This window comes from Syngnathus leptorhynchus, chromosome 11 (assembly GCF_054491065.1).
Source record: "Syngnathus leptorhynchus isolate UIUO chromosome 11, UIUO_Slep, whole genome shotgun sequence".
Taxonomy (NCBI): Eukaryota; Metazoa; Chordata; class Actinopteri; order Syngnathiformes; family Syngnathidae; genus Syngnathus; species Syngnathus leptorhynchus.
Genome location: NC_141205.1, coordinates 7804564 through 7831637, shown reverse-complemented (window position 1 = coordinate 7831637; position 27074 = coordinate 7804564). Strand labels below are relative to the sequence as shown.

General features: G+C 41.6%; 1 protein-coding gene across 1 annotated transcript; it reads right to left on the bottom strand.

Moving 5' to 3' along the window:
* Positions 1 to 1170: 1170 nt before the first annotated feature.
* On the bottom strand, positions 1171 to 26560 carry LOC147049248 (potassium voltage-gated channel subfamily B member 1-like). The gene is made up of 3 exons (XM_085924915.1): positions 26110 to 26560; positions 24149 to 24754; positions 1171 to 3490 (listed from the first exon to the last, which is right to left on the bottom strand). Exons 2-3 carry the CDS (start codon positions 24698 to 24700, stop codon positions 1748 to 1750), a joined length of 2295 nt encoding a protein of 764 aa, XP_085781041.1. The 5' UTR covers positions 24701 to 24754; positions 26110 to 26560; the 3' UTR covers positions 1171 to 1747.
* Between the last annotated feature and the right edge of the window lie 514 nt (positions 26561 to 27074).

Here is a 27074-nt window from a genome sequence, read left to right as displayed (position 1 = left end):
TGAACGCTAATAAACAGCCATCTGCACCGTACGCTGACATCTAACACAAAGAATGAAACGAGAGTAAATAGAAATTCTTTTTTTTTTTTTTTTTTTAAACGTTAAGGTGCCGTCTTTTCGGGGACAAGTCCAACTGTTTCTCTTGCATGTGCAAAACAAATATGAACACGAACGGGCAGAAGCACTCCTCAAGATTACATTTGAAAGACAAAACGGACAGAACAATAAGTACATTGTTTACAAAAGATCATTATTGCACACACTCATTTGTGCTGCATCTGTTTAACTTACACGGACAGTGAACTCTGGACAACATCAACTAAGGCCAGTTTTGAAGAAGGAGGCTAACAGAGGCAAACTATATATTTGGACAAATTAATGCCTCATTTAAACATTTCATCGTCATCATATTTGCCCTACAGTAGAAATCTGGGTCACATGTCAAAAGATACACAGTCAATCCTAAAATGTTTCATATTTTAGAGAAGTTTCAAATTTAACATCTGGCAGTAAATGATGCAAGAAAGTGACAAAAGATGAAGTGGTTGTGTTAGAGATGAAAATAATCATCACTTTTTAATATTTTGAAACTGATTCATATTTTGAGGACATAATCTTTTGCAAAACTTTTTTTTAGCAAAAGCTTCTAATCAACTGTATATTTAGAAAATTGGACGTGTGTTGTAAGAAGTATAAAAATATAAAAGAAATAAGGAAAAGGCTAAGTAAGTATTGTCCTTTCCAGAAAAAAATAAAATAAACAATAAATTAAAATAGGGACTTTGATTTACTTTATCTCAAATCTTGACAAGAATATTAAAAATACATTTTGGCTTCACTGTGCATTCTTTTGATTGGACAGCAAACTCAATTGTCATGTTTCAATGCCCCTGGATTGTTTGTGATTAAAATCCATTTTAATTTGTGTCCTGGGATTTCAAAAAATCTGGGTTTAAATAACATGGTAAAAAAACAAGCATTCCTTGCTTTTTAGCATGTTAGCGGGAGAATTTAGTGGAAAACGGTAGAAAACGTTATGCACTGGTCCGTTGGAGCTTTTAGTATACATTTTGTGCCCAACACACAGGTTAAAATATATTTTTTAGAATAATATATAATGATATATTTCATAAAAATGGAAAATAATTTTATTAAATACAGTGGTGCCTTTATTTACAAGTTTAATTATTAATAATAATAATAATAATAATAATAATAATAATTATTATTATTATTAATTCATTATTAATTCATTTTGTGACCATGTTCATGCCATTATTGTGTTCCGGCCAGTTTTGCGCAGACATAGATAAAACATGAAGAGAAGTTTCACAAACGACGCTATAAACTGCAGTGATAATAGTCATTTTTATCAGAGATATAAAAAATATGCCTGTTGGGGAACTTTTTTTGTTCAATTCACTTGTAAATGAAGGAACCACTGTCATTCTATAAAACTACATTTTGAAAATATTCCTTAAATTGCCAATCTTCTACTAATTATGGTGCATTATATTTTTGTACAAAAATTCTACTAAATTCTTGTACAAACAGGGTGGGTATGTCCGAGCTAAATGAATGAATGTAAGTAGAACATAAACAACATTATCATCCACAAGTCTTTTGGTGGAATATATTGTGCTCTATCCTTCAACTACCCCTTCACGTTTGAAAAGTCAGTCATATTTGTTTTGATCAGAGTTCACTGTGCTTCTCCATTGTCTCGTTTCCGTGTGCACTTGCTCGTTTACGTTTTTGAATGACTCTTATCTCCCTGAAGTGGCCGTACTTCAGCCATGTGGTTCTCCTGGCCGTCTCGCCTCCAGGCGCTGTTACTGCCCAGCTTCCTCTGGAAGCCCTCCATGTGGTTGGCTCCCTGTCGGCCGAATCTGGGACTGGTTCTGTGTAGGAGTCTCTGCGCCGGGCTGACCACCGATGCGTCGTGCTGGTGCTCCTCGTCGTCCGTGTCGGCGTCGATGAACTTGTGGATGGAAGCGTCGTGGAACGTGAAGAGGTGCGGAGGTAAGTTCTCCGGACTCTTGCTGGGCGTCCTGCTGCTCGCAGTGGTGTAGACGGATAACTCTGGGCTCTGGATTGACGATCCATCGGAGAGCACCCCCATTCCCGAATCCCGCCCTCCTCTGAAACTAACCCTGACCGAGGGGCCCTTGAGTGGATTGCAAAGCAGATCCTTGTGGCTCCTTCCTGTCAGGGGTGTGGCACTGCCTTCATTCTCATTCTCCAAGGTGGGTTCCAGGCTCGGGTTTGTGCTGACCTTGCCGAGAATGTTGTAACGGGCGCTTTCGGGGAAGTCGGTGGCGCAGCTGATGAAGCTGTCAATGCTAGACGTGCTCCTCACATCCGTCACAGCTCCCATTTCAAATTCCGCTCTGTGCCTTACGGCTTTAGACGGCGGCAACTTTTCCTTGTTATTGAGGTCAGGCTGGGACTGCGTTTTGGCCATGTTGTCGTACATCTCCTCCAGAGTGTCGGCGCTGAGATGCTGAGGGCTGCCCGAAGGCTTGGCTTGCTCCCTGTGACCTGATTCCAGGTTGTGCTTGGTGCTGCTGGGACTTGAGTTGACCTGGGCCTTTCCTCTCTGTGGGCTCTGAGATACATGATTCACTTGAACCTTTTTCCCAGCTTTGTCATCCTTCTTGTCTACCATGATGTCCATGAGCTCTATGTTGCAGCCAAAAGCGTCCTTCATGTTCATGGAGATAATGCTGCCATTTCTCTTTGCCCTTTCCAGGGCCTCCCTCCTTTTAATGGCTTTCTCCTGCCTCTTTTGTTCTTTGTAGAACTCAGAGAAGTTGTTGACAATGATGGGGATTGGCAGAGCAATCACCAACACGCCCGCAATGCAGCACAGCCCTCCTACTATCTTTCCTAGTAACGTTTTGGGATAAATATCTCCATATCCCACTGTGGTCATTGTAATCGTAGCCCACCAGAATGAGGCCGGAATACTTTTGAACTTGGTGTCCTCTTCGTCCTTCTCAGCGAAAAATACAAGACTGGAGAAGATCATGATACCCATGGCCAGGAAAAGGATCAGCAGGCCTAGCTCATTGTAGCTCCTGCGGAGGGTGAAGCCCAGCGATTGAAGACCAGTGGAGTGGCGAGCCAGCTTCAAAATACGCAGGATACGCATGATCCGGAAAATCTGCACCACGCGTCGGACGTTCTGGAACTGCAGAACGCTCTTGTTGGATTCCGTCAGGAAGATGGTGACGTAGTAGGGCAGGATGGCCAGCAGGTCGATGATGTTAAGAGGACCCTTGAAGAACTTCCATTTGTTGGGGGAGGAGAGGAAGCGCAGCAGGTACTCCATGGTGAACCAGGCGATGCAGATGGCCTCGACGTGGGCCAGCTGAGGGTTGTCGGTGGGTTGACCAAACTCATCGTTGTCCTGCAGCTCCGGCAGGGTGTTCAGGGACAAGGCGATGGTGGACAGCACGATGAAGAGGATGGAGATAATGGCCAGGATCTGGAAGTAAAGACACATTAGCAAATCAACTGAGAGTGAAGCCATACGTATTCCTATTAGTCCATCAGGGACCCTGTTGGTCCTCCACATGGATTGGATTCTATTCGATTTGATTAGACGGGAGCGGCACGGTGCCATACCGGAAAGCAAATGAGCCTCCGGGTTTGAAGGTTCGGTGAGTTTGCTTGAGATGACTGTCTTACAAGCTTGCTTTCAGCATACACACAATAAGCAATTTGTCAATTTGACAGATCAGATGCAACGTCCGCATTAAAATACGTCAGGTACCATAAAATGGAAGTCTTATTGTCTTAAGTCGTTTAATCTACAATACGTGAAAGCAACAATGTTTGATCATGTCTCTACAATAAAATAAAATAAAATAAAAATAAAATATAATATATTATATAGTTGAAAAAGGGCGGCTCGGTGGGGCAGTGGGTAGCACGTCCGCCTCACAGTTAGGAGGGTGCGGGTTCGATTCCACCTCCGGCCCTCCCTGTGTGGAGTTTGCATGTTCTCCCCGTGTCCGCGTGGGTTTTCTCCGGGCACTCCGGTTTCCTCCCACATCCCAAAAACATGCTTGATAGGCCGATTGAGCACTCCAAATTGTCCCTAGGTGTGAGTGCGAGTGCGAATGGTTGTTCGTCTCTGTGTGCCCTGCGATTGGTTGGCAACCAGTTCAAGGTGTCCCCCGCCTACTGCCCGATGACGGCTGGGATAGGCTCCAGCACGCCCGCGACCCCCGTGGGGACTAAGCGGTTCAGAAAATGAAGGAATGAATGAATATAGTTAAAAAAATTGAGCACCTCAGCTGTTCCCAGCCATCTGTGTGAAATGTTCAGCGTGTCCTTCTCAAAACCTTGAACCAACGCTCTAAAAGCCTCTATTTTGAAAGCCAAATTTATCACTAACACAAAACAAGCAAGCATGTTTGAGCGAGTTGTGCATCATGTCGGATAATGAACTGTCTTAGTACACTCATTTGGACAGGTATGATGACCCTCAACTATGAAGTTACACAGTGTCATAAGAAGATGGACCATTACGGCCGACTACATTCCACACTTTGAACTACACTTGTATCAGTCAATCCAATTTGAGATGGCCTCGAAAAAAATAAATGTATTAGCTCATGACCTATTTAGGGTGTCTCACCAAAGCATTGATTAAACCCAAGGTCTGCATTTCAAAAGAATCACAGCTAAAGCTAATGTTGTCTCATGGGCACCTGCATAGTGTATTATTTTTTTTTTTGCTCCTCAGTTTAGAGTAACACTCAAGGACGGAGATAGTGAGTCAGGAGGAAAATAGGATGCTTACTGATTTGCATTCAAATATGCTGCATAATATACAATACTTCACCGGTATTTCTAATTTGGTTCTTTTGCTAAAAAAGTTTGTGAAAACCTGCCAGAGTGGTTTCACTCATATTCCCGAATTGTGTAATCTGCTGAGCACAATAAGGTCCGGTCACGGTGCCAGAGGTTAAGCAGGTTACTGAGGTAATATAGGCCACGCCCATTCGTCCTGTCCTCAGTCTAAACTCCAGAGTGTGAAATCCAGCACAAGGTCATATTGGATGGCTACAACGCATCTGCAAGCAGGATTATTTCCACTCATTAACACTTAGACACTTTAATTAATCTTGACAGGTGAATCCTTGCGCACCCACCTTGTCCTTTGCAAGAAGCGGGCCTAAAAGCAAGGGAAGACCTTGCGGAAGTAAGTGCAGACTCAGGGAACTCTAATAGCCATTAAAGGGCCAGGGCAGCATTTAAACTCAAGCAGGACATTCCCTGAAAATAGCCCGCTTGGGCTCCCAGGAGAAACAAGTGATGGATGAAAAGGCTCACATTTGACTCATTTGAGGTCGCTCTCCAACCACTGAATAATCACACCAGAGGGAATAAAACAAGTCAAAGTGACACATTAGCGGCACCCCGAAAGGTGACAGGCCAGACTCGGAGTCATGTATATGTGCCGTTGTGGAAGTCCAAATCCTAAAAGTCCCAAAAGAATACAGCATGCATCATTTTGCAACAACAACAACAACAACCAGCAGAACGGCATCTCCTTCAATATGGGCTGTGCGGTGGAACGCTCACTCATCACATCGGATCTAATCAAGCTGAACGCACGGAGCAAGCCGCCAAACTAATGAATCACGCTGAATGCAAACGACAGCGGCAAAACTCAGCTGAGGCGTCTTGTGTGTAGAGAGCAGACCGAGCATGACGGGCAACAAAACACCTGGAAATTCACCTTTTCCACCCCCGCCCGCTTTCTTCCCTCATGCTGGTAGGAGACATAATAGAGACGTGATGACACCAACGAGATGCAGATAGACTTTGCCCGTTGTGGTGTCAAATCTGATGAAAACGTGGGAATGAGGCGCACCCGTCACATTACCTTACTTGTGAATTTTCTCAGTGAGGCAATAGCACCGGTGTGTGTGATTGCAGGCGCCTATGTCAATGAGGGAAATAGCTTTTGACTCTCACACCATTTTCTTCCAAACAAATGCTGACTTTGCTAGGATGAAAATGCTCACTTTTGATGTTAATTGAGTCTTTATGGTTATTTCCTTGTGTCAAATTTCCAGGAATAACAGAGATATGGGGAAAACAGGACAAAACATGAAACAAAATAGAATCTGGTAAAAACAACAACAACAAAGCACAAATTGTGACACTATCCCTACAAGCCTTGCCCCGAAAATGCATCGTCCCCGGGTGCTACAATTCTTAACTTGTGATCTGTAGCACTCCATCTTCCATGACTTCATCCATCCATCCATCCATTTCCTGTAGTGCTCGTGGTCAATTAAGTTCACGGGTGTGCTGGCGCCTATTCGAGCTGACTTTGCAGAAGCGGTGAACACCCTGCCCGACCTGATTGCCATTTGCCAACCAATGACAGTTAGACCACATCTAGACAAAGATCCACGTTGAGATTTATAGACAATTAAGAATCTTCCATTAACCTAAAGTTCAACCTCAAAACAGTGAGGCGGGCCCTATGAATTGACAATTCACAGACAGTGCCTGTTTTAGACCACTATGTCTTGTGTTACTTAGCTAGCTAGTTGGTTAGCTAACTAATTAGCTCTTAATGATGACTTTTGCAGACATGGGGATAGCCTGTCTCGCTACCTATTCGAAGGAACTACAGTAAGATCTCCCGCCAACGCTGATAACAAGTGACAAACACACAGCTACGTTCCCACACATACGTATTTATCGGAACAGAGCCAAGCTTTGCCCTAGTGGCTGTAGAGAGTTAATATTTAATATCCTCCCGCAACATATCCTGTCCTGGAAAAGGTGTAAGTGAGCAGGGCACGTGTTCTCTTTGCTTTCATTACACATACGTGATGGAAAGAGAGATGGACAAACAAGGAGAGGATAATATGTAGAGAATAGAGCAGGATGACGCCTCACATTAGGATCCACGTTTCATCACTAACTATAAGACGTCCACTCATTACTGTGAATTATACTCTCAAGTAGGATGACCTGTTCTGGCCACCCGGGGCCACTTACTAGTATACTTTTCTTTATAAAGCAGTATTGGGACTACTACCGTCATACATTAGTGCCTTAATTACTCTGAAAAATGCTGAATCCTATTCTCTTTGGTCACAAGATGATTTGTTGCATTCGGTGCCTTATTCTCAGGGAGCTAGGTAAAAGAGCTTTTGTTTATTCTGCTCCTCATGCATGGAATACGTAGAGAAAAGTTTGGAAGTTGCGGAATTTATTTTCAACATTTCTGCCCATCACCTGTAAAACATATACAGTAATGGATCATTGTATGTATTTTCGGAAATGATTTTTTGGCTTTGTAAAAAAAAAACAACAACCCTGAAATAGCTTTGAGTTTTTCCCCTCAGGAAACACATCCTAGCTCCGTCAGTGATGATCAGTGCATATATATAAATAAAGAGAAAAAATGGTTACAAATCACAAATTGTGGAATTCTTGTCTGGGCTCATTCCATTGTGACTAAAATTACTTATGTACCTTGTGTGTAGTCCTGTAGCTAACAAACAAACTTTGATGGCAAAAAAAATATATATAACGTCCTTGGTGGAGGTAATTATAATCAAGTGCAAAATGAACCAGCACATTAGTCGGCATTTTTATGGCAGCTGCAGCTTTTCAGACCAATTTCCGGCTGCAAAGTTCCGCTCTACTTAATCCAAACTTTTATCTGGATCAGCACTACGTTTTACAGATATTAAAACATTAAATATGCCAAAGTTTCCCCTTAGGTGTATACAACAGTATAAATATTCAAACAAAAAGACGGTGACTCAGATTGTGCGGTTGCGATGAGGCAACGCAGCGATACAAAAAATACACACGCATAAACAAAACAATGACATTTGGTGGCGCAAGATGATGAAGAAAAACAAATGTCACTGTTGTCTTTTGGGTTTTCCACCACGTCACACTATGTGAAATGCTGATTCACGTCTGCTCTGGAGTCACACTTTGCGCAACACGAGCTGAATCAATAAAAGGATTAAATCACTTAGTGGCTCGCCTACTTTATTTTTTGTCAGGTGCAAGGTAGCATGTCTAATCCTCTTACTGTTCCTCATCTTTCCGCGTTTTCCCAATAAAGGGCTGACCTTTCTCCCAGTGGAAGGCTGGCTGCCAGAAAGGGAGTTCCCCCTCTGGAATACGCCGTCTGTATTTTATTCAAGGCTGTTGCAGGGGGAAGCACAGATGGAATTACGCTCCCTGTGTACAAAAGGCCTCGCCTGATTAAATGGTAGTTGCGGGATGATCATACACCTCCGCTTGGTGTTCTAATCTTCTTGGAAAGTTCCACTGAGGGCCTAAGGTACAATAAAAGCAAGCGACTGTAAATACAAATCTGTCCTCTTGTTTTTTCTCTAATGTTGCGACAAGATAAGGATGGCATTGTCGCATAATACAAAATGTCACCCTCATGGCAAATCCCATCCAAAGAGGGACTATTATCCGTATTGCATTATTTTGCTTCTAAAGTCTCACATTGTAGTGTGTGTGACTCATTGGCAGGGCACAGAGAAGAATGTGCAGTTAAGCCCAAAATTATTCAGACCTTCGGCCAAATGGTGTTTGTTTAGGAAGCTTCTAGCTGGAAATGATGCAAAATACAGCAAGAGGCTTTTTTTTTTTTTGAATGAATGAATGAATGAAAAAAGGATTTATATATACCTTAAGGATATTCATTATTCTATAAGGAGTGGAATTGCACTACTCGAAAGCTATACGACAAAAAAAATGTGTATTATTGCAAATTAATATTACTTAATGTGCTAGTTCCAATTTCCCCGCTCTGTAAATGTTTGCGCGATGTCATCATGTTTCCTCCTGCATTATAAAAACGTGTTGGGTTTTTAGAAAAACTTGTCCGTAAGGTGGAAGTGTGAATGATTGTTTGCCTAAAGCTACCTTGTCATCATTCCAAGCAGAAACATAGAATTATTATTATTTTTTCTAGCATTATACCGTAGCTAGCGAACAAGCGAATATACCAAAGGAAACAATGTATCAATCTTAAACTAGCGGCAGGGCTCTGTTTTTTACTACTGTGTCCCCAAAAGCAAAATGTTAAATGCTACACAGTATAAATGGCGGTCGATATAAATCACAAACAAAAATATTTGACCAAATTTAGAAAGGATAAGAATAATTGAGCACTAAACTTGCTTGTATTATTCATAACAATGGACAATGTAGTATGAACAACATACAAATCAAATGAAATGAAACCATTGTAGAAATATTACAGTCACATAATAAATCACATAAATATATATACTTTCAATTATTTAATACTCTGCAATACGCCTTTGGAGCAATATCATTTTTTCAGATTATAATCACACCAGAAACACTTTCCAGCCCGAAGACACAATGTTCTTCAGTATGTCTCTAATGGACAAGCGCTCCAGTGACCCACACAGATGTGCCCTTCTCTTCACTGGCACCATTTTCACCTTGGCCGGCGCGCACCTTTCGTGTCCCGCACACAACTCTCGTCCTCGTGCGCCCGAGAGGAAATGAAGGAGATGGATGACTGAGCTGCAGGCTGCGCACGCCATGCACACCATGTGTCATCTTACAAGTGTGAAGGTGGTGTTAAAATGAGTGTATGTGTGTATGATTTTGGGGAGGATGGTGTGAATCTAAAAATAATCCGTGAAAAGAACATTTGAATGGATTTAGATCAGTGATTTCCAACTACTCTACAATAAATGTTGAAGGTTATTAGGAATTAATCATCTTTTGCCAGTAACTTATTATGCTCATTATATCTGTTGCTTATGTGCTGAGTATATCTATGGCCTCAATCGAAAGCTAATTTCCTCAGTTCCTTCTTTTTTCATCTCTGCTGTAAAGTTAATTAAGGACAAAGGATTTTAAAACAGTCGAATATCCTACCTGTAATTTAGATCTTGTAAGCGACTATAATTTATTCCTTATATGTTTTAAAGATAATCGTCAAATTAATCGATTTATCAAAATACTTTCTTACCAAATATTGGAATGGACTTAAGGCTAAAAAAAAAAAAATCCCAATTGGCTGGGGCCTACTCTAAATTATGTATCTTTGTTCCTCTAAGTGTCAAATTGCAGCTGTCTAGTTGCCATGGTCTTTGGTCTCCGCCTGGAAGTGGCAGCCAGCAGAAGTGTTGGAAACCATGATAGCAGAAGTGATGAGTCACCATTAAATCTGTCCAGCCTTTGGCTGCATTCTACAAGGAAATCTTTCACTATTCATTTTTTATTGAGCTCGATTTTGTTTATGAAGCCCCAAATGATAACAGCAGGACCAACAAATCTCACATGAGTAAGCGCAGCGGCCAGAAAAAAAAAAGTCCCCAAAAGGAAGAAGCCTTGAGCGAACGATGAGTCAGGATGGCCATCTGCCTCCAATTTCCACTTTGGGGAGGGATGACTGACTGCAAATGGTTGATGGTGCTAAGATGGTTACCATTTGTCCACCTTAATACCAATCATTACACAAGTGGCGAGCCTTTAGAATGCACAACTAATTTGCTAGTCCATCATTGGCAGTTTAATTCCATCCAGCGGCAAATTAGAACGCCGACGGCGAAGATTACATCAGAGTTCACAACCCCAGTGAGAAAAAGTGATTTTCGACAATCAATGATTAGGTCGGGACTGACTTGCCAATGAAGAGTGGCTTGACTTTATTTGGTATTTACACGGGTCATCTCCTCACATGCTCCCCGGATGAAGTTCGAGCGCGGTAAGAAGCATCATGCAGATCTGGTGTCTGCTGACGGCTAATTAACGTTCACTCAATTTGTCTCCGGTGACAAGGCGGTCCTTGCTTTGGCGTTTATCACAAAAAGCAGATGTCACGAGCTTCCTGTGACAAGATTAGATGTCCACCCTGCAGAGACAGTTTCACGGGCAGCCTAGGATACGTGTAACGGGAGGCAAAATGAGCTGATGAATATCAACAAACAACAACCTTGTGTTTTTTTCATGATCACGCGAACCAACAAGGCTTCAGGTTCCCTTCATTGCTTTCAACACACATTTTCAACTCAAGGAAGACCCTTGAGCCACATCTGGCCTTTTTCCTTGACTTTAGAAAATGTCATGGCTAAAGCCATATATATTAAAATTAAGTAAACATGTGACACAAATATTACTGGCATGAACATACGCCATTGGTCCGTTTTTACAGTCCACTGAGGCCAAACTAGCACGTCAAATAAACATTTCAAAAATATTGCTAAATTGTTGACTATGAATAATGACGTACGGGTTCGTGCTGATGATGTGCTGTGTTGAAAACAAATCAAATGAACTTAACCGGTCCCAGCATGCTAGACCCACCACACTCACTGTCGCCATGACAACCCATTCACCATGTTGTAGTTACAGTTCTGTCTCAATGAGAGCTTGACAGCATCCATTCTGCATCTTTTCTCTCTCACGCTCCCTAATGCTTCGCATAAGTGTGTGTGTGTGTGTGTGTGTCCTTCTCTATTAAGCAATGATTAGAGACCAGTGAGGCACCCGCAGCCAGATGGCGATGAACTGCACTCCAATCAGCGCTCGCTAACGAGCCGCCGCAACAACGTGCAAGCACAAAAATGGTTGTGTTCTAAAAGCTTTCTGCAGTGTTTCCTCCGCAGCGCGCAGTCTGCCTTTCACTTTTGAGGAATTTATTACCATTTATTTGAAAAAATAGTGGAGGCACCAACCACTCAGACAGACAAACCAAGAATATTGTTGACTCTGCTTTTATGCTTTCAATTTCTCCTTCAATAGAGTGGAAATCAGAAATGCGTACTTTTGTATCAAACTTCACAACAAATATGAATGCTAGCCAAGCAAAATAGGTCAACAGAATGGATTGGATTCATCTTCTGGGTTACTTCCACTTGGTGGTCTGCAGGATTAAATATTGCCTGTCTTAAAGATCAATTAATAATAAAATTGTCATCTAGCTACCTGAATGAAACAAACAGTTGCATCGGAGTAACTGGTTCACTTACTGCTGTAGTTCAATTGAAAAATATATCATATATATCTGACAGCTATGTTTAGAATTCCCTCCACCTTCAATTAAAAAAAAATTGTCCCGATGCATCACGATTAATGATCTTTTGGTGATGAGCAGAGTTGTGATCGCCAAACACACATTTGAGAATTATAACCAAAAAGTCTAATCTGATCTGGCAAACACGTGGAAAAATGCTCTACATATGGTTAAGTGCTGGTCTTGGTGGGGCACTGCCCCCCCTTTCCTATAATGCGGCCATCATTGATCAAAAGCAAATTAAAATGGCCAAGAACATAATTTTTCCTTATCGACATGGTGAATAGTCAGACACAAATGTAGGGATGACCTGAACACACTGAGTGTAACATAAAACCATCCATTTTTTATCTTACAGAAGTAAAACACCTGCTGTGTTCTCAAGCCTCCTCCTGAATGAATCAGTTGGAATGGAAGGGCAGGCAGAAGATCCCACCGGACTACTGAGGATATCTCTGGTGTACACTCTGTGGATGTCTGAGTACATTGTGTCCTCACCATCAATGTCCCGCCGCTATATCTCTGCATGTCTTACTCCATGCCGCAAAAGCGAGTGGCCACCCCTGGAGGCCACTGAACTCGGAGAAATCCTGCTTGGTGCATGGAGTGGGGTCACAGATGTATAATGCAGAGAGACACCGAATAGCGACTAATGTATGTAGCTGAGGTACGCAGCCACTTCAAGAGCCCACGGCAACAGACATAAAAAAGTGACCTATTTTTTTACGACACACCTCAATGAAAGCGCTAGAAAGATGTGCTCCAGTATTCACGCCCTTTCTAACATCCGACGGAACTCAGACGAGAGCAGGTGAGAGGGAGCTGACCTTTAAAAGACGAACATTCATTGTGAGCTGGCAGGAACACAAATCAAAAGCAAAATGGTGGAGGCGGGACTCACCGAAACCTGTGTGACATCTCACATTGGTTTGTGCTGACATATTACAGTAGGACATTTTTATCTACTTTGTCACTAATGACCAACGTAATATCTTTTCTTAGATCCTGACAGTCCATTCTGCACACAATCCAGTGAGATCCAAGCACAAGTACAAGGAACCAGACCTCCAACAAGGCAAAAAAAATCCAATTTAGATTAGCAATATATTATATACATATATATATATATATTATATATATGTATATAAATATTTAAAAAAAATGTTTTATTAATATTATTTTTTATATCGATACAAGTCATAGTAGGGGTTATTTATATATATTTCTTTTATTAATATTTGTATTCATTTGCTTTTTTTCATATTTATATATGTCAATTTGTTATGGTCCAGTGAAAGCACATTTTTTTTTACCGTTATTTAAACGAGCACATTGGGCATTTGGAAGTGGGCAAAACTGCCATTTAACTGAAGTTTAAATGTGATTGGTTCATTGCGAACGCAGTTACGTTCCTGAGGGTGTGCACACTTGTGCAAACCACAATTATCTCATTTGTTTATTTTATCTAAAAAAAAAAAATCCACAACATAGATATAGTATAGAGAACAGTGTGCAGGTGTGCTAAAAGAAATGTGTGCTGAGGGCACATATGTTTGCAGTGATATAAATAACACAAACAAAGCCGGCGTCACACGTTTAATATAAACACACATGCACAGAGCCTTCTCATGGGGTGGGGGGGCAGACTGCAGTGTAGCTCAAGTGATAGTTTCCATGGCAATGGGAGGTTCTTTTGGCATTTGTGAAAGAAGTGCAGCAAAGCATTCACAGAAACAGTGCGCAGCCAGCTACAGAAGGCGGTGACAAGTGAGGCGGGCGGGCAGGCGGGCGCTCAAAATAAGGGGGGGGGGGGATACACGCACACACGTCAGTGCAATTTCCTCTGGTTTCAGGAAGCCAATTTAGCATTTCTAAATATCACTAACAGTCTAGTCTGTCAAGTTGATTCCATTCGACGTTTGAAGCCCACTTTTACAGTCGGATAACCCGGTTTGGGCTTTTCATTTTTTGACACCTTGGAGGGTTAGAACAGAAACAACTCAGCTACTTTCAAGTCGCCTTAGATCAATTTGAACTGAACATTCTGCACTATTAATTATAATTCTGTGACTAGTTTTGCCTGTAACAAAATAAGAAACACATTTTGAGAAGTATCAAGTGACAACAAGGAACTCATTGCGTCGTCCCTTCTCAAATTGAACTTTAATCCCACTGAATCAAACTCAATCTAATCGTAAAGAGTTTAAAATGAACAATCCATGAATCGTATCGCCGCTCATATATGGAGATTGCTAGCGAATCATCTTTTAGTGGTGAGATGGCACACCCCTAACAAGCACACGCGGATTAAAGCGGTATGATTAATGTGAATATGATTTAATTATGAATCACTGTATACACTATCAGTTCCAGTAAATGCTGTTTTCCACCGCTTTAAATTACAGCTGAGGCTTAAAGAGACTCTGAGATGAAAAAAAAAACCTGCTTTGTAAGCATAAAGACGTGACAGGTTGGGTCGTTGAAAGACGAATAAAAATTTTATTGGGGAATGAACGCAGTGAGTCTGCAATCTGTTCCAGTTTAAAGTGCTGAGCCCCAGTGTGGAATGACCAAACATCCCAGTTGTATAAAGTGGAAATGACACTGGCAGTAATTTGCAGGTGGAACAAAACCCTAAATTACCCCAGGGGAAACTTGAACACTGCGACCTAATCATCTGTGTCCTGCAAAAGAAGCAGCGAGAAGCACATTTGCTCTAACAAAAAAAAATTAATTAGTCGCAATTTTTTTACGTCAACAAACAGTTGTCTAATATTCATAATAATGAGTCTATTTCCCAAGTTCAAGTCGAGAGGTCACCATGAGAAGAAAGATAAAACCAATGAAGCACATGCCAGACTGGTGCCTGGTGCAGCACACGTCTCTTCCATCCATTCAGGTTCTTGTAAACCGGCTGACAGTCAAGCATGTCCGCAGCCAATCACGCCCATACATGGACATGCTGACCCCACATTTGAACGCACGCCACCAGAAGCCGACTTGAGACCTTCAAACCCACAAGAAAATAAAATTCCTTTTTTTTTTTTTTTTTAATCATTGATGTTTTATCATCAAGAGTCCAATTATGAATATGAATTAAAGTAAACACTTTTAATCGTCGGTACGATAATTAGACTTTTTATAATCACACTGTAGCTCACCAATGTTTTCCTCCAGATTTTTTTCCCCTCTTGACTATACACTTAAATGTCGATTTGCTGAATATATTTATGAAAAAAGTCAGCGTGGGACTTTTTTTTTTTTTTTCCAAATTTGCTTCTCTGTTCTCTTCCACTCTATTAATCCTCCTCCTCTGCAAGCAACTACATCTGCTGTTCTTCCACTGTGATAAATTGAAGAGCAGCAGCAGCAGAACGAGAAACGGTCTTTCCCCACATTGAGCGAGCATGTTGGTGTGCCGGCCGGCCGGCCGGGCAGCCGGCACCCTGCTGTTCTCCTGCGGCAACCCCACACGAAGACGTCAAGCCAGAATACTAATGAAAGGAGATTTCTGATCAATAATCCCACTGCTTGAGTGGCCTCCTATATTGGAACAGTCCATTTTCCACAAGTGATAAATCCAACTGTCTGTTTCTTTTTGTCATTGCACTATTTTGTCTTCTCTAATAGTCAATTTGATACTCTACTCCACATGACTAGAAGTTCTATATCTACGTTCAATGCTGGCCAACAAAAACAAGGCGACTTGTCCAGAGTGAGACATTTCGCAAAGAATTTCCATATCCACTTTTCAATTTAAATCCAAGCGTGTGAAATTGTAATAAGAAGGAATAAAGAAAGAAAATCCTACCAGATTTAGCCTCGCTGTTGTTGGTTTTATTGACGGTAGCAAGGTTGGCGAGGATTTCCGCTCAGCACCGAATGTGAGCCGTGCAGAGGTTTGATAGAGAGACAGTAATGAGCAAACGTCTCGGCTGTCAAAGTTTGGCCCTGCTTCAAACCTACTGAGCTGATGAAAAAAAAAGTCTCATGCTGTCTTTTTTATTACCCGAGTTATCTTTTCACACAGTGGATGGAAGATGCTGTTTTCGGGAATCCACCCATAGCTGTGGATTCTGAGGAAATCGTGTAAGGTTCATTATTTTGACCCGTCAGATTTGTGTGGGCGGAAAACGAAACTATTTCATCCAATTTGCGTTACTTTTGACCCAGTGGTTTAAATAACACACTTGAACAGCAACGTTTGCCTACGGAAGCAGAAGAGTCAAATTTCCCATAGACTTAAAAGTAACCTTTTCAACCAGCACCACTGGGCTCACTTTACAAGCCATCCCATTCTCAGATTGTCTTGTCACACAAAGATGCAAATGGAAGATACTTTTTCAGCAGATTTGAATACCTCTCCTCCTCAACTGCAGCCTACTTCGAAATCAAGACAACATATCTATTATCTCAGTGGCCTATATCTCAACACAGACAGACGAAAGGTGATGTGCTGGCGTCTGGTGGGCGGAGGAAAAAAAGAAATGAGAACAGCGGGAGGCAGAAGGGAGAGAAGAGAGGCTCCCGAGGGCCGCTGGCTTGAGATTAGTGTGAACCTGATTGAAATTCGCTCAATCCCACTTGCTGCCAGAGCAATTAATGCTACCGTTAATGCTACAGTAGGTCGCTTGATTAGGTACTCCTGCATAATCCAGTATATAAAAAAATGCACTCAATGGACTGCAGACTTCTGATGACCCACAAAAGCATTTCTCATCCCCCAAATCACATCTCGCTATCTCAGTGTACCCATATAGCGGATATACTGTATGATTCTTTTATCCATGTCTAGGCTATTATCTATTCCCATTATGTGGCAAGTGGTCTACTTAATGCAGCCACAGTTGATCTGTAACATTTTTTTTTTTTTTTGCTGACTCTTTGGTGCCGCAGTGGGTAAAATTGTGTTTCGGAGAAACTTCAGAAGTCCATTTGCTGTGTTCCATCAAGAGAAACTCAAATAGCCATTAGATGAAAGCTCAGCAGCCTTTTCGCTAACAACTAAAGCGGCCCTGGAAAGAACGTTTGAACGATACACTATACACTCGCTAACTGCTGGCACAAAATGCTACAACCAATATTTTTACACCCACTTAATCCAATAGAAGAGTTGCATTTTTAAAATGTACGCTTTCAGAAAATAATCTACTAAAAGAACAGTAAGAGTATTAATATAAAAATGTAATGTTGCTGGAGAACTTCTAATCTAGATATTTTAAACCTATGATGTACCTCTCCATAAATAACATACATAATATAATAATATACATGCTAAAATTAAAAGCCAAGCAGGTGAAAATAATGCAAGCATCCCTCGCTTTAATCCAATCAAGTGTTTCCTCTCTCATTTTTTATTTGGCCATCATCCGATAAAATGTAATTAAAACTCATGATTTTGCACATTTAGCGTGCTATTAAAACTTGATTTTATTATTATTCGAAAGGAGGGATTCCATCTGATGTCATGATATGCATGTAATGTGATTGATTTAATTTTGGTTTGTTTATACTTACATCCTCATCAGTATGCCCAACAGGGACAGTTTTCCTCCAAAACTCATCTATAATTCACAAAAGGACTAACTGCCAAACAATGCCAAATAGTGGTTGATTCTTCCCGAGTGATGTGCTGTAATATAAGAGCAGCTAAGTAGCCTGCAAACTTTTATTGTGACTGTTTGATGTCACCAACTAATGCTCAAGTGACGTAAGGCGATACGGCAACAAACGTAAGGCGACACTTTTGTTTGATTGAGGTCGTCTACCGTGTCTGATGTGAGCCACTCAGGGTGGTCTGGCGTTGAATGAGCCCTCTTGTTGGCTGTTCGTCCGTGGACCTTCGGGTATTAGGTTGGAGATCAAGTTCAGAAGGTAATTATTGCTTGTCAGTCTGACGGCAAGCACATTCATGTGACACTTAATCAATGAGCGGCGGTTGTTCGAGCAACGATGGGGAGTAATAAATAAAATCAAGTAAATAAATAAGAAGAAAAACGGGACTGGCTTGTTACTGCAAGGAACACAAGTAAATCAAAAATACATGCTCTGGCTCGCTGAGGTTGGCAAACTCGAGTGAAGACAGATTGAGAGAGGGCGCAAGCTAGGTGTGTTGAATGTCTGTCATCCAGTAAGACAGTTCAAAAGAAGCCAACACATGTTGCTGAGAGAGTAGCTTGCTCGGACGAAGGGGCATGCGGAGGCAGCTCCGACGTCTGCTGCCAAAGCCAAACCAAACATCACTCTCACTGGTAGAATCCATACGTGATGTGATGATTCGGCTGCATAAACACGTCGGAGGACTGCTTTTGTTCTGCTGTCACCGAGTGATGACGAGCACCTCAAAGCATGTTTTGCATTCTCGATTTTAGCGATTGGCGCTGAGATTGACACACAGTCAAGCGATGAAATATTTGAATGATGATAGGATGCCTGTTTGTGAAAACAGATCTTTTCAACCTCAGACTGCTGCGTGACTGATGTAAACATCGTGTGATCGCTTCTGTGGACTCTGGGTAAACCTTTGCTTTCCACTGACCACTTGTCATCCCATATCTCCATGAGTGATGCTCTATCCCTGACAGGCTTGTCTAAATAATGAATGAAATCGCACAGCAAAAGTAGTCGTGTCTTCATTCTCTCGTCTTCTTTGACCCTTCACCTTTTTAAATGCCAGCCGCCGAAATTCACAGCTGCGCAAATGTGCACGCACGAGAAGCAAAAGTCAGATAAGACATGGCGCTACAAGGAAAGCATGGCTTTTGTCATCTGTCGAAAAGAAATATTACAACGTGGGGAAAGTTGTGTGTGTTATTGATGCGCAGCCTGTCTTCCTAAAGTGACTTTCCATTCGTGTGTTTCTTCACGCTGATCAAACGCCATCAAAGGCATTCTTGCAATCAATAATGCTAATGTCTCTGTTTAGTGCACAGCTCCATTAGCCTATGCATTTGCCAATACGCACTGCTGATTGCTTTCAGCTACTGCCACACAATTATGAACTGGGTGCAAAAAAAGAAAGGAGGTTGTTGGTAAATGCCACAATGTGGAAAGACTCAAAAACTTTTTAGAGTGCTTGAGAAATGTATTATAGTAGAGCACCATGCATGTAAGCTTCACGCTGCAGCTGCCTTTAGATTTAAAGCTTTGGTGCTTTCGCTGAAACAAACATGGAACTATAATTAACGTATTTTCCGGACTCTAAGGCGCACCTAAAAACCTAACATTTTCTCAAAAAGCCGACAGAGCGCCTTATAGTTCGGTGCACTTTATATATGGACCCAATTCCAAAATTTAAACTAGCCCGAAGCATTGTGTCAGGAAATCAATCATAAGTGGCCCGCTGAAGACTATGAATCATGAGTCAAAAAGACTATGGATCATTATTTTGTGATTATAAAGTAATTTGTTGCATAAGAAGTTGAAATAAAAACGATAAAATGGAGAATGATTTGATTTGGATTAAAAATCTGACATGATGCATTAATGGTGTGCTTTATATTCCGGTGCGCCTTATAGTCCAGAAAATAAGGTATTCTTTGTAGCCATAAATTGTCAAGTTTTGAGTTTTAGCAGCAAAAGTGGAAAAGGCACCCCCAAAATTTAGATTCCATTAACTAGTCAATAATAGACAGGACCCTTAGAATGAATGAATGAATGAATGAATGAATAAATAAATAAATAAATAAATAAATAAATAAATAAATAAATAAATAAATAAAGACTGTACTTCTCAGTGGGAAAAATAATACAAATTATTTCACTGAATGGATTTCTTCAATGATTCACACATGGTCAGAACATTCAGAGAGTAGCGGCGAATATTTTTGAAAACATTGTCATTGTGTTTTTATGAAATCATCTCTTATTGGCAGAGGTGAAATGGAGGCGAGTTCATCTGAGTAACAAGACAAGGAGGAGGACTGACAAAAGAGAGAAAAAGAATGACAAAAAGTGAGAGGTGTTGCTTGTGACTTACTTTTCACAACTGTGTGAAGCCACCGGGCGGAACACATGGCCCAGCCACCAGTCGGGCCAGCTGGGAATCAGTGGTGTGCCATTGATTGATGCTATTTCAAGGCAAGTGATGGTGTCGCCCGGCAACACGCTCATAAAGCACACCCCGTTGCCTTGTCCCATGCTTGCTTATTAACAGTGGAAGCTACCGACAAGAACTACTTTGCTCTATTACTCGAGATTGTTCTGCGACACTGGGATCTTCGTGACACAGCGCGACATGCTTCAATGCTCATGTTGGAAGTCGCACGTACATCCGAGAGACGCGCTCACGGCCTCCTCTGTCCTGCCAGCTTGCCTTACAACTTAATGCCTCCGCCATCGATTTTGTTTTTCCTCCCATTCTCACCCCAAAAGGGTTCACGCAACCGACAGACCTTTTGGAGCAAAGCGGCAGTTTGTGCAAATGCATCTGGAACTATGAAAACTACAAAATGGTCAAAGTGCAGTCAATGTGCAGGAAACTGCCTGCAGTCAAAAAGGGGGGGGGGACTGGCACAACATAAAGAATGTCAGTTTTTACAGCTCGCTACCTTGTTCCGGTCCAAAGATTGTGAGGTGAGCAGTCATTACAGGCAGAACCACGGATGCACTCTGAGCTTTCATTGGGCAGACTATGCGTCAATCGTTACACTTCTATCTGTCATTAGCCGTAATGTCGATTATTACTGGAAATTCAACTCATGGTTGGTAATATGACTTAATGTACAGTCATCGAAACAGTAATTCATGCCTCCATTACATCTCGGCTGCTTTATTGTAGCCAACTTTCCCTTGAGCATCTCCAATTGGCACAAAATGCTGCTGTGCTGTCATCTTTAAGCGTATGCTTATTCTTTTGGGTTTTGACTCAGCATGAGTCTCGGCATTGTTGTAATATTTAATTGTGTTTGTTGTTATACTAAGTCTTGTCTTTATGATTTTTACTTCAAGTACAGTGATTTGTATGCCGTTGCTGTCACTTTAAAGCGCTCTATAAATAAAGGTTAGTCGAGTTGAGTCATATGCTGGACTACATGTATACATGCATACAAGTCGATTGTGTTTCAGCTTCTATTTACCTGTTTTATGGTTTTTTTTCCTCCCCAAAAATCGAAATGACTAAAAGACACCAACCAGGAAGCCTAAATGTGTGACTTGTGTGGTTATATAAGTTCAAAAGTTCAATGAATAGTTGATCATTCAGCTGTAGGGCATTGGTGGTTCTGCAATGTATTTTTTTTTGTTGCTTTACTTGATCATCCTCAACACCCTCGCACGCATTCCAAGTGTTCTTTTTCATGAGTAACACAAGCACAGCTCACACAGCAGAGTAATGTACTTTTCTGTTGAGTGTGCACTGGAGAAGAACAGCCATTTGGGGCCTGTGCTTGCATGAAGAAGTGAGTTTTGGGACGGTGTTCATTTCAAGGGAACGATAGACGCTCATTCTCTTGGCAACGCAAGCTCTGTCTCGAGCATACTGTACATCTCAGAACTAAAGTAACAATATCAGACACTTAGCATGTGCCGCATCAACAAAATCTTATCTTTTATTGATGCACTGATTACCTGCAAGTTTTCCTTCAGCCCATATTGTTTGTTGAATTATTTAGCGGGCGGGCCCACGGTGGATTGATAGACTCAAGTCAGCCTAAAACTATTCAATAACGCTCCAACACTTCAAAAGCTGGGCTTCGTGCGATCAAATGCGCCATGCATGATGTCCTTTGATGCTGCTTTGGTGTGAAAATGGCTCATTTGAGTACAGGCGCTCCTGTCAGTTTATATATTGTACTCGACGAGGCACGTGGGGTTATATACATTCCGCATTGCACAGATTTCTTCCTGGCATGAAGTGAGGCCTTATTAATGGCCAATTAAAATTTCATCAGTGTTGAAAAATAAATGAGGCAGAATCTGTTTAGGAACAAGCCATTTCAATACTTCAATTAAACAACATCACCTTTATGGGACACCAGGTAACCTCAGTTTAACACTTGTTCGCCATCCTTAATGGAAAACAAAACATGAGGCCGTGGCTCATTGAGCATGTCATGAGCTACATGAGCTGTGGATTTGCAATGCAAACAATTTTGTTGACATGGGACCAAGACGCTAATGTATGTCTATGCGACCAAACTCCGACTGTTTAAAAAAAAAAAAAAAAAAATCCCATTAGGTAGTGCTACGGTTTCCCTTGATATGTAAAAACATGTATTGCTGCTAATAATTACAACTCTGCTCTCTGTAGCTAGAATAAAATCCATCTCCAGGGAGAGCTGAGGGCCAGCAAGTGTCACAGACAGGAGCAACGTGATCTATTTAAGAAATCATAATTAGGAGCTATTCAAGGTCACGGATACAGCGGGTTATCTCACTAGATGAGCTAGATAAATTATGCAGAAAGCTCCGTCCACGGAGGTGTTTGAAGCTTCCTTTAGTCTTGTTTTGACCGAGGTGTCTTGTTTCGGAAATGCTGAGAACCTCCGCTGTCTTTCCGACACATTTCAAAATGCGCTACATGGACCAACTACCCATCTGACTTACACTGTGGTTAAAAAAATAAATAAATAAATAAATAAAAAAAATCAAAGACTGACAGGTCGTCTCGAGGAGTATCGCACTGAATATATAAAAAACTATCCTTGGTTCTGCTCCCTGCTGAATGTGGAGTACAGTCATAAAAAGGCTAACCTCTGTGAACATCTACACTCCCTGAGCTGCTGCTGCTGCTGCTATTGTAATGCTAACACATGCAACGGGGGTCTAGTGAATCCACATTTTAATTGAAAACTGCTTCATATACTCTATTAAGCACAACCCGTTGTCCATTGATCCCCAGTGAAGCGCTGCAAAGCGTGGGCCGGGAGCGTGTTAATGAGCGGGATGATTGAGTAGAGGATAGAAAGGAAGTTGGTGTATAATGAAGATGTGCGCTTCTATAAATACGTGACATTCAATTCAACAAAAAGGTGCCAGTCGTGGCGTCGTCAAAACAGGCATTCATTAATCACCTCGAGACTCCAGTCGCTAACGAATCCAATAATGGGTATACAATAACGGCTGTCATATATGCATCTAAAAATACGTCATTAGGAAAGGATAGCTGGTGGACATTATTGATGATGCATAGTCGCAAAATTAGTTAGCAAACTCCATTTTAAAAGAGAATAAGTTGCACTTAGTGGAACATTTTTCACTTTGGAGTGTAACATTTTTTTTCTCATTACTTCTCCCTCCTGCAGCTCTCAAAGGAACAGATGAAAAGTACCAATTGGGGCAAAAAAAGGAATGTCAGACTGTTCGTCAAACTGCAGAGATTTATAGCCTCCAGATGTAAACTGAAATACTCCCCCACCCCTCCATTTCTTGTCTTAACATGAGACACCATCATTCCACATGATGGAAAGTCATTCATTGGATAATTCCAATGACGTAAGAAATGATGAGCATTTAATTACATTTCTTTTTGGACTATGAAAGAAGTTAATGATCAATCAATTAAATTTCATTTGATTTTACTTCCACTAGGTGGCAGCCAATCCTGTTCTGTGCAAGCAATGTATGGTAACCGGTGGCCTAAATCAAATACAAGTATACAATAGTACAAGTTGCGTACGCATTGCGAAAATCCACGTCTGAAACGAATGTGTGCTGTGAAACAACAAAGTGCCTCCTTTGTAAGCCAATTTTGCTATCATAGTGACAGTGCGGAGCAAAAAGGCACACAATTATGCTCATTTGAACCACCCACTGTTTTTTGGGGAATTTGAAAATATCCTTCAGGTTATATTTTCTAGCAGCTAAAGCACTCCACATTTCTGCCTGTCAATTTTGAATGGACTAGGAAGCTAACCAGAAACTAATTTACTCATTATTGCCGAGATTGGAAGCACTTTAGTGCGCCAGTCCATAGACGGCCCTATAAAAAGCTTTATAATTGCCTATTGATTCATCAAGATGGCGGCAAAGCACTACTTGTGTCCAAACAAAGCTCCTCAACTGACTTCGACATAGTTGCTTGGCAATCAAAATTCCCTCAATCTGAAAAATCCGTATGAAAATTTTGGACTTTACCTTAGCAGCAAATGATGAGCTGGGCTTCTCCAGGAGGTCCCAAAGTTTCTTCCTCTTCTCCGAGCAGCATGTGGTGGTAAACTCCTCGCCTTCCCGCTCCCTCATGTTCTCCGCCTCCCTTTTGAGCTCCTCGTTCATCTGCTCCTTCTTCTGGTGGTAGCGGGCCTGGCAGCAGGACTCCAGGTAGATCTCGTCGATGCCCCAGAAGTCCAGCTCTTGGCTGAAGGACAGGGCGCACATTTCCTCCATCATGTGCAGCTTCCCCGTGCGGTAGAAGTTCAGGATGGACGTGAAGGCACCGGGGTGCCTGTCGAAGAAGTACTCGTTGCTGTCTAGGCTGTAGTCGTCGCAGATCTCCATGATGGACTCGTGGGTGTGGCAGTCCCGCAGCTTGCCAAGTCTCGTGCGGGGCAGGCGGTCCAGCGTCCTCCACAGGACCTCGTGAAGGAGACCCCCAACGTTGAGCCTTACCCGGCGGGTGTGCTTGCTTTGAATGATGTCCACCGCGTCCGGCGGCTGCGCTACCGACGACCTTGCCGCCACTTTGATCATCTTCGCTCGACCCGCTCAGTCAGTGCCAAAGACGAGAGTACTCTCTTCCCGTGGCTGCAACAACAACAGCAAGTTCAAATTAAAAATGCATCTAAGTTTGTGGCCTTGAAATTTTGAGTAATCACATCTGTTTTTTTTCTTTTTAAATAATAGAGAGAATATATACCGGAGTCATGTGGTGTGTTCTGATAGTTTTTACTTTAATGGTTAGCATGAAACTAGTTTATTATTACATGATCTGGTTGAATATTTTGTTAGACAATAGACAAAGATTAAGTCTCTTTTTTATGTTGGTTTTACAATAAATGGGAAAAATGGGACAAATGACAATTTAAAATAGCACGCTTTGCATTTCATTTGGAGAACTGGCCCAATAGTCTTTTTATTTCTTCAGTCTCTCATTTCTTGACAATGAGAGAAAGACTGTGGGTGCCAAGGACTAACTTTCGAAGTGTGTTTTAATAAGTTTAAGAATGTTTTAATTTATTTCAAGAATGTAAAAGTAGTATAGCAACAATAAAAAAAAAAAAACATCTGACCTCTATATTACCAATTCCCACCTATGCTGGGTGGCTCTGGCACGAGAACAGGGTGCTTATGCTCAAAGCGCAGTCGGTGCACTGTCCTACAGCAGAAATGTCAAGTGGTTTATCCACTCATCAGAGAACAGAATAGATATTTTAATCTGCTTTAGGAGGCAGGGACGCTATTCTTGCTGACGAGGGAAGACGCGGGGGATTCCTGTGATAAATTGGACTTACATGTTACATGACTCAAATTGGACTCACTTATTAATATGACTATTGTTAACGGCGACCTTTTAATCAGATTCAGTACAGGAGCTGTACGGTATACAAATCTCAGCCTCTATAAATATTCAAACGTGATATTTTGTTTAACAATGTTTAAATTGCGTTTAAGTTTTTCTATGCCTATTTTTTAAAAATATTTTTAGATCAATAATGCCAGTGATCTGTTTATCTATCATTACCAGTATGAGCATGAGGCTTTACAGCTAGAAGGATATAAATTATTTTCCAGTATTTTTAAATAAATTAATAAATTAATGAATTGATTAATCAATCCACAGCTCGCATACGTGCAATTGTACTTATTTTAAACATATGCTTTGTTTAATTGCCCACGTTACAAATAATCAACTAATACGTTTCCGAGGAAGGATTGTTGAATTTTTAGACAGTGAGAGCTGTCCAGTGCTGATTATTGTGTTGCTGTCTGGTGCTGAAACTATGTTTTAAAAGGAAATCATCGTAGTTTTGACAGGAAACACTAACTTCACCAACGACAAATTTAAGTGTTCATAGTCTGTTGTCATAAAAAGTTGAGCATGCAGAAAGAGTACAGTGTGTAAAAAAAAACAAGCAAGCAACCCGAGAAAGTGTTCGTACGTGTCTCCCGTGCAGCCCGGATCATGTCATGGACGTGCGGCGGCTTCATTTCAATCAGACCCCCGTGTAAAGGTGGCAAACCCGTCCGGAACTGCTGCGCTTGGCTCGGATGTGATGAAGGCATCATGAACAGGATGGAGACATGATGGAAATGTTAATTTTTCCTTCCCCTCTTGCTCTTCTTCTTTTTTTCCCCCCCTTAACAAACACGTCTTCGTCAGCAGCCCCTCCTCCAGGTGAGAATCAACAAGTCGAGCCGCGGAATAGTGTGGGTTCGGTTCGGGGGGCTCCCCCTCGCAGTGTGCTACATCCAGCTGGGCGCCCACCGTGTGGGAGTGTAGACTGCTCCCGCTGCCAGTCTTCCTTTCTCTCAGGCTCCTCCAGCTCACTTTAACCCTCACTCTGCCAGACAGCTGCACAAGCTAATGTCAATGCGTGGTCTGCAATCAGGAAGGGCACCAGTCCACCAGGCGGCGTTGTTTTTCTTTTTCACTAAAATGCATTTTCTAATGCAGAACACAGGTGTGGGATTAACTGTTCATATCAAATCGTCCCACAGTAGATATTTGTTACTTAGTGGTACCTTGAAATAGGAGTTAAATGAATTATGTGACCACTTTCATAACTGAAAAATCATGGTTCACCTTTGAAATGAATCGAAATGCTGTTTTTGTATTTTACATTTCCATATGGTGTTCATCAGCACAGCCTCACAAAATGTTGCAGTTGTCAGGAAGTGATCAGCAGCTTCCCACGGGGGTCATATACAAATCGAAACTTTCCACTCGCTTTCCAAACAGTGGGCATGTATGTCACTGTGACATTGTTTAAAGTACAGACGATTTTGCTCTTCATATGAATTATCACCAGTGATGTTTCATACATGACGTAATGTAGGAGACGTAGTGTTGGCCTCTGAGCAAATTTTTTTTTGGGGGGGGGAGCATTTGGGGTTGAGGGTGGCA

Coding starts and splice junctions, on each gene's coding strand:
- LOC147049248 (XM_085924915.1), bottom strand. CDS start 24,700: ATGATCAAAGTGGCGGCAAGGTCGTCGGTAGCGCAGCCGCCGGACGCG. Junction 3,491..24,148: donor GCTCATCATTTGCTGCTAAG/GTAAAGTCCAAA, acceptor CTTTACTTCCAG/ATCCTGGCCATTATCTCCAT.